This window comes from Varroa destructor, unplaced genomic scaffold (assembly GCF_002443255.2).
Source record: "Varroa destructor unplaced genomic scaffold, Vdes_3.0 BEIS01000003.1, whole genome shotgun sequence".
Lineage (NCBI taxonomy): Eukaryota > Metazoa > Arthropoda > Arachnida > Mesostigmata > Varroidae > Varroa > Varroa destructor.
The window spans coordinates 41,986,961-41,994,758 of record NW_019211456.1 but is presented as its reverse complement, the minus strand read 5'-3'; the positions used below and the strand labels follow the sequence as shown (position 1 = coordinate 41,994,758).

At 41.0% G+C, this 7,798-nt stretch overlaps 1 protein-coding gene across 1 annotated transcript; it reads left to right on the top strand.

Moving 5' to 3' along the window:
• The first annotated feature begins 3,289 nt into the window (after positions 1–3,289).
• LOC111248428 (thiosulfate:glutathione sulfurtransferase-like) lies at positions 3,290–7,691 on the top strand. Its single transcript, XM_022800768.2, has 5 exons — positions 3,290–3,401; positions 4,256–4,368; positions 5,041–5,217; positions 5,326–5,488; positions 7,095–7,691. Exons 2-5 carry the CDS (start codon positions 4,260–4,262, stop codon positions 7,165–7,167), a joined length of 522 nt encoding a protein of 173 aa, XP_022656503.1. The 5' UTR covers positions 3,290–3,401; positions 4,256–4,259; the 3' UTR covers positions 7,168–7,691.
• Positions 7,692–7,798: the final 107 nt, after the last annotated feature.

The following is a 7,798-nucleotide window of genomic DNA, read 5'->3' as shown; positions in this document are numbered from 1 at the left end:
CAAGAATCCGTGGTCACAAGAAACCGCCATCTTGCTAAAGAGTTTGTTATCATCGCACTGATCGTATCGCCTGTGCCTCATCGCGGAAGCGGTATATGTGGACCAATTGTTTTTAGGCGATTTCACCATGGCTTACACCTAAAAATAAAGGAATTCATAACTGTCTTCATGCTTAGCCTCTTCATAATATAATGTTAACCATATAACAGGCTTAATAGTGGATCATTTTGTGGAATCATAGAATTTGTCTATAAGTGCACAGATATATAATTACTGGTAAATCTGTGCAGTCGATATGGGATAACGCACATTGAAAATAAAGCCTATATCTTTTCTCAATCTCATATACGTCGTTTAATGTATGAAAATACGGAAAATGCATAACTCCTTTAGTGCAATGGGTCGTTAAGGTCAACCTTGCTGTCGCTCTATATCCATAAACACCCGAAGAAGTAATCACGTTGAGCAAATGTGTACAAAGTGATTTCATATTCTGTAAATGAATAATTATCTTGGTATAAAGACACCACCCCTGCGTTAAACGAACTTTTTTTCGTACCCAGTGATGTTTCTCTTAATCATCAAATTCGGTGATGCCTGGGCCTCGGCGGAAGTTCAGCATTTTCCTTATCTTTTCCTTTCTTCTCTCAAAGCCAAAATCCTTTCGTTTGAAAGTTCCGAGCATCATCGGTATGCTAAAAAATCCAAGACATTTCATAGTAATACTTTCTTAAATACATCTAATTTGAGCTGCCTAAGCTAGGCTCATTAGATATCACGAGATCCAACAAGAAACCGTATAGTATTCGAGATCTAATTAAAGCGAGAATTCATTTGAAAAAAATTGTGGCGATGGTCGCTCGCGTTTAGCATGTTGTAACACATTGTGCCTGTTACAGAAAGCGCGCCTGTACCGGCGTAGGCCTTGCCGATTGTTCGCTAAGCCGCTGTCAATCATGCCTAGTTGTGAACGCTTTAGAAGTTCTCTTTTGCTATATAGAAAATGCAAGAAGATCTATAAATAGATATATTAATTTTTGAATCTTTAACCCAGTCGACCTTTTCTAAGCTGAGAATAAGCATTTCGGTTGCCCATCCCTTCTATTAAGCGGTCGGCATAGAACGGCAACCCGACGCTTTCATGAGAACGAGCCGCCTGGAAGAAATATGTACGAGAGTTCCGCCTCACCGCGGTCGGCGTTGGCCAGTACCGCTCAGTTATTTGGCTATTGAAGCGCATGCAAAGACCAATTCGGCAATTTAATTACTAAACTCAGTCACCTCAATTCAATCGCCAAACACCATTACTTGTATCGGCGGCCGCCACCGTCAAGCTATCGAACACAGATATCGTCATCAACCACCCGTATCTGATCTACTCTTGGCAGTTTCTAGCTGTCTGGTGCCTATCTACATATCTGGCCGACCCGACAGTCTTTCATCAAGCGGATATATGATTACAGTACAATAGATACTACAACAGACAGTGCATCCGTTCTCTAGTTCACGCGACAGCAGCAAGAGCACAGATCTTAAACACGTGAGCATAGGTTGCTTTCTGCGTAGCGGTTAAACGTAAACGCCAAAGCAATATCCAACGACGAAGTCTGCAGCAGTTTTTGTAAACTGCCACCGAGACCGACACGGATAAATGTGGAATGACTCTGGCACAATGCGCCGCCTAGTAGTGCCGCGTCAATATGCCGCACCACATAACATAACAGCAGCCGCATGGCGAGGGAAACACATTTTTCCGCATTTTCTCTCTCTACTTTATATGTATGAGGGGCACACGAGTACAACCAGTCTGTGTTATGGATGAGAAGGAAGCGGGTCAGCGCTCTCGTACCTACGGACGCAGTGGTTAACGAACAAAGTAACGAACACAAAAATATTAGACGACCGGCCAGACAAGCAAATCGATCCATATCGGACAAGCTGACCGACTGACAGAGGGACGGAGTTAGTTGCTGCCCGCTGCTGCCGGTAATCGAAGTGTGTCATTGTAGCCTGTCTTCCGTAAACAGCATCGCGTGAGTTGAGCTTCTTGTTATAGATGCTTAATATTGTGTTTTGTTGTTATAAGCTTCTTAGACAAAACCTCTTAATATTAATTTTGTAAAAGCTGGAGTTTATTTTCAAAAATCTATCGACGCTAGTTAGACATCTCTGCTCGATACATGAGCCGAAAAAACTAACAGATTGATTTTGCTGCCCAGAGAATTGCATTTCGAGAACTGTACCATAAATGCACAGTGACGCCAAGTTGCTGAAAATGAATAGTTAGTAAAATTTTTAACTTTAACAATTGGTGCTGTCAATGATTTTTCTTCCACATTTAGACTACTCATCAGTTAAAAGGGAAGTAGCGATTTAACGAGACAAAACGACACTGAGAGGACTAATGACGTTCAGAGAGCAGCCATTGAACAAAAACAGAAATGTTGCCCTCGGAATCTTTTGAGATTCTGGTGTGTTATTCTTAGCGTCTATTTTTGTAGTACATAGATCAGGATAGTTAATGGGTTGGTTCAATTCTACTTGGATAATGCAACACTATTTACCTATCTTGGCACTGACATTACGAAATATTGTCCGCTGCTTGCAAGTTCATCATAAGATGAAATGAAGCCTAGCTATGATAACGCTCGACTGTTTTGACGCCGATGCCTCAAGTAAAAACGAAGCTATACGTGATCACAACAACCGATCATATTTACGGCTATGGCGCTAAAGTAGTAACGCTCGACGTTTTTTCCCCACTAACCGATTGTAAGATGTACTGTGTAAGATGTGACTGCAACACAAAAGTAAGCTACGTATGTTCGTTGTGAATAGAACAAGCTTTAACAGAGAGCACAAGTGTTTTTGGTTTGACTCTTTTCGCCAACCGACCAGCGAGTTACTAAGTGGAACTACGATCAGATCAGGGGTCAGAAATCGCACCTCGAAATCTGACCACCTGACCAAGCTATGTGAGAGAAAGGTACTGCCATTTGAGCGCGCCACGATTTGTGTGCCAACTAAAAGACCCTGAATTTTTACTCGTGCCACTACAGGCTGCTTCGCGCTTAAACAAGCAATTATTTGATCGGTGCTATCCAAGCATACATCTCTTTACTGGGAGCGAAATTTCTTGCTGTATCTGTAAGAAAAATAAATTCCCGTTTGGATGTATTGGGCTTGTCAAATGATGAATGGGTAGAACTTAAGGCATAGATGGTGCCAGCTCTGCCCTGTGGACGTGTTTTAACCTTGATATGGTCGTGGGCATTGCCCTGAGTGTAAACAATCGCAGGGACGTTTGATCGCTATGGGTTATCATCGCATAGTTTCCATCAGGTGACCCAAACCTATCGAGACTCATCTAAAAATAAAAACGTGGTTACCAACATAACCAGGTAATTAACGTGTCGGAATGGCTTGTTCCTGTTATCGTTACATACAGATAACTTCTAATCTGGATTATCTGATGATGGAATTATCAGCTGAGGCTGAGTGAGCAAATAGCTAACCATGTAATAGTTGACGAGTCTACGCAACAAGGATACATTGTATCAGTAACATTAAACTCTATTCTTGTAAGTGGCTGCTGTCAGGTGCCGTTAATGGATCATATCTTTAAAGACAAGGTTGTTTATTATGCTATGCATATTAGATATACAATATGACGTAGATTCAGAGGGTCAGCATCTAGTCAAATTATGAGTGTCACAAAGTATCGGTAGAAAAATTGAAGCATGATTCTGAGTCCTTCTTAAGGGCTTTCATGCTTGGTTCCGAGACCTACACGTTATAAACCATGTGAATTTTAGTATCACTATCACTGTTATTTTTTTCGTTGATATTGTATTCTATTCTCGCCCTCGATGAGCCGCAGGCTGAAAGCCACGTTTAAAATCTTCTGAAAAGGAAGTTTCATTGTAGTCTTCAATACTTTCAAATTGCATTTAAATCAGACAGATATCAAACAATAATTTGGCTATAGACATGTAGCTGTGTCCGACTTGGAATAAAAATATATGCAAGGAATCTACGCAAATTAGAATAGGAAAACATATTGCGATGATCATTGAACTATTGAAGTTTTATTATAATATAGGCTTATTATAATGAACAACAGTATAGTAGAGTTGTATTTTATAATCTATTAAATGAACCTCAGCACCTTTAGGGATAATCTGCTATTGAGCATCTTCCGGTAAATGTTGGACCTGAGGTCGAGATTTAGCACTTTTTTTATTTTGCATTTCAGAATCATGTCCCTTTCGGCGGTCATACGTGTGGCGGTTCGTGCCGTTCACCCGTTTACGCGGAAATTCACTGCCAATACCCCGTCAGCGGTAATACTAGAAAACCATAAATTCGGTAAGATTATTATTCGGTAAGTGTATGACAGCAGGGCTGTGACTGAAGTAATTGCTACATATTAAACTAAATGTTTGTAGTGTTACATTTTACATCTAGACAGGCAGCTAGCTCCCAGCACAAGGCGAAGTGTGCTTATTTCAAGTTAGATCACCGTGTGTTTCTGAGATTCACAGACAAACACGTTACCTACTGAGGCACCACGGGGACGATACTTATATCAGCAAACTATCGAAGATATGCGATCTATATCTGATATATAGAAACTGAACCGACGTATTGAAAAACTGTCGTTTATTTATTATTACTTCGTTAAGTGCTCATGACTGTTATATAGCAATACGCGTCGTGGCTGGCTCAAACGATTGTGATTGAGCGGTCCGGCTGCACTCTCCTTTAAAAGAGAACGAGATTAGTCTGTTGTTATTTATTGGTTTGCTATTAGCTTCCTGCGAAGTAGCGTATATATAGAAAAATTTGGCGTAGATCTTATTGGCTCGAACACCGTTCTAGATCTCTAAAAAAGGATAAGCAGAACTGTACAGTTGAACTCAATTTTCAACCAGGCCCATACATTAAAAACGCGCCTTATCCTGCGTCGAATTTAGGTATGATTTTGCAAAGTTTCCACTGCAACATCGCTTCACTTTTTGCTGTTGTAATAAATTTTAGGAGATCTAAGTGGTCTCCGAACCGCAATGCTGCACAGGTCATCAGTGGTGATGACAAAACTCGAGTACGAAGATCTAGTCGCGCTTCTGGGTGGAGGAAACCTGCATCTTGTTGACGTGAGAGAGCCGAGCGAAATTCGTGAGACTGGCAGAATTCCTGGCGCCATAAACATCCCACGTATGTTGAAGATTTCAAGTCACTAGTTGAGATCTAGCGACAATCTACAATTACTCTCTAATAATAGTAATGATAACAATATTAACAAGAACACGTTATGTATTTCAGTTGGTCAGGTAAAACAAGCACTGCTTCTCGACGACGAGATATTTCAGGAACGGTTCCGCTGTGAGAAGCCGCTGAAGCATGATACAAACCTCATCTTTTACGGCCTCGGACCAATTAAGAGCCGCGCTGCAGTCGAGTTGGCTCGTAAAGCCGGCTATAAGAGGTAAGAAAGAGCAAACAGCACACACAAGCTGATTTTTCTCACCTAATCTAATAAGTTCCTGTAGGAACCGACAGATGGCGCTAGCGTCGGACCAGTTGATCATATCAAGCCGAAACTTACGAGGATGACTGTTTCGACAGTCGGCCGTAGGTACGATAGACTCGTTATCGTTAGAAGTGGTAATTCGGCACGTTCACTCATGAAGCTTGAAACGATGCATGCCGAGGTATATTCTGCACTATTTTCGTACTAGAAAAAGTGCTGTCAAAACAAAAATAATTGTTTGTAAAGTCGAAGAGGAACGTTGGGTAAGCGTTACCACATGCTAGTTTTCGTTGCAGAATAGGAGACTCTACTTGAATGACAAGCCACACTCTGGATGGCTACCAGAAGCAAACGACGGCGGTGAACTGCGGGTACTCTTTAAGCGAAATGCGGTGCACTCGACCTGAGAGAGCTTTCTGTACAACTACGAGTGATCCAGATGACAGTTGTCAATCGTTTGTGTGGGCTGGCAAAGGTCTAAATCAAAGAAAACTGGACTTCTATGAATTTGGTAGAAACGACAAAGACGTTTGGTAGCCCGCCCCTCGTTGCTTGCATGATATAAACATTTCTATACAGGATCGTTTCGCCCGATGAAGGACTGATCGTTTGTGATTGCAAACTGCAATTGGTAGATTTTTTTCCAGTTCGATTCCGCGAAGAAATATTCATGGTTAAAGGCTACACTTTTGCATATAGCGTGGTGAGAAGGGAGTGTTATACTGTGTAGGTACATAAACTTAGGAAAGAATTACAGTAGATCTCTTACACAGAATGACTTATCTGTCGCGAAAATGACAGAAGGCCTTGGCAAAGGGCGACGAGAAAAGAGGTATTTCTGCATGATAGTGCTATATTCCTTGCTGCTTTGATGACCCAGAGAGCGCTAACAGACATCCAATCGTAAACGCTACCCCACCCGACGTACGGTCTGGTTATCGATGCTTTTGATTATCTTTTGTTGCGGCTGAGGGAGCTTGGCAAGGAAGATAAGCACTTTCGAACAAAGGCCGAGATCCGTAAATGGATCGACGAACGAATCACTTCCAAGGAGACCTTTCCTACTTTGCAGGCACATGGGGTGCCAGCACGATCGGCGAAAGTAATAGGACACTACTTCGATTAAAAATTGACTACAATTAATAATCTACAACTATAAAACAAAGTAAATGGCTAAAAAAACAACTGAAATTTAACTTAATATCTGCCTACAATTCGGAGGTACTCAAGATTAATATGGCCAGTTTGTCGGGCGTATCGCAAAGGTAATCTTCTCTGAAAATTGGATATTAACTTCTGCTTTATCGCTGCCGACGAATTCGAAGCTATGCCTCCAAAATATGCACGAATTCGTTGGCATTGTTTTGCCAATTTTCTACCACCGAAAAATTCTGTTACCTAGTGCAAGTAACGAAACGTAATTAACAGAGTACTTTTTACAGCGGTTTAATGGCACGACGATATTGTATGAGAAAGTCTAGTGTGCTAACAGAATCATGTTTGTGTGACATCTGATTTTTGTACAATTTTACTGTTTATTGACTATTTTTCTATCTTCCAGTTGTCGAGAGTACAGTGGAGGTCTTGAGGATTGGTTAAAGCATGACGGAAACGTGGAGCGTGTTTCAAGCTGAAAAGTTTTCGACATTCCATGTTGATTTTACTACATATTCAGCCAGGTAGAACTTCTACGGAGGATCGCCGTTTCAAGTTCTAATTGAATTTTAAGTATATGCACTAAAACCGCTAGACGATCACTCTCAACGACATTCAAGTAAGGATCAAGAAGTAGAATAAACAAGTTCGTCTTTGTAGAAAATCATTTTTGAACCATGTTCTGGGCTATATCCATAGAGGTAGCAGATATTCAACCAGTATTTAAACAGGTAAATGTTACGAAGAAAAGTGGTTACGAACGCCTCTGTGTGTGATTATGTCGCTTGTTGCATATGGGCACGTGGTAAGTGGAAACGATAACAATGTTAGCAAATGAATATTCAGCGTTTAAGTTTGTGCCGAGATGTCGTCGCGAATTAGAGATGAAACTGCTAGATATCAATAAAGCACTAGGGATGCCGAACACGAGATTAGGACGATATGCGCTTTGGATTAGTACTTTTAACATAAAAATAAACTTCTATGTACGGTTGGCCATTAATGTATGTTTGTATTTCGCTCACTTTCTTTCTTAAAGGTATTAATACATCGATGGTCGAAATCAAGCTTAGGGTGGACGCGGTGTGCAAAAAATTAGGTTCCGCTTTT

Excerpts from the sequence above, each read along its gene's own strand:
- LOC111248428 (XM_022800768.2), top strand. The coding sequence starts at position 4,260 with ATGTCCCTTTCGGCGGTCATACGTGTGGCGGTTCGTGCCGTTCACCCG. Across the intron at positions 4,369-5,040 it reads ACTAGAAAACCATAAATTCG|GAGATCTAAGTGGTCTCCGA; the intron begins GTAAGATTATTA and ends AATAAATTTTAG. Across the intron at positions 5,218-5,325 it reads TGGCGCCATAAACATCCCAC|TTGGTCAGGTAAAACAAGCA; the intron begins GTATGTTGAAGA and ends TATGTATTTCAG.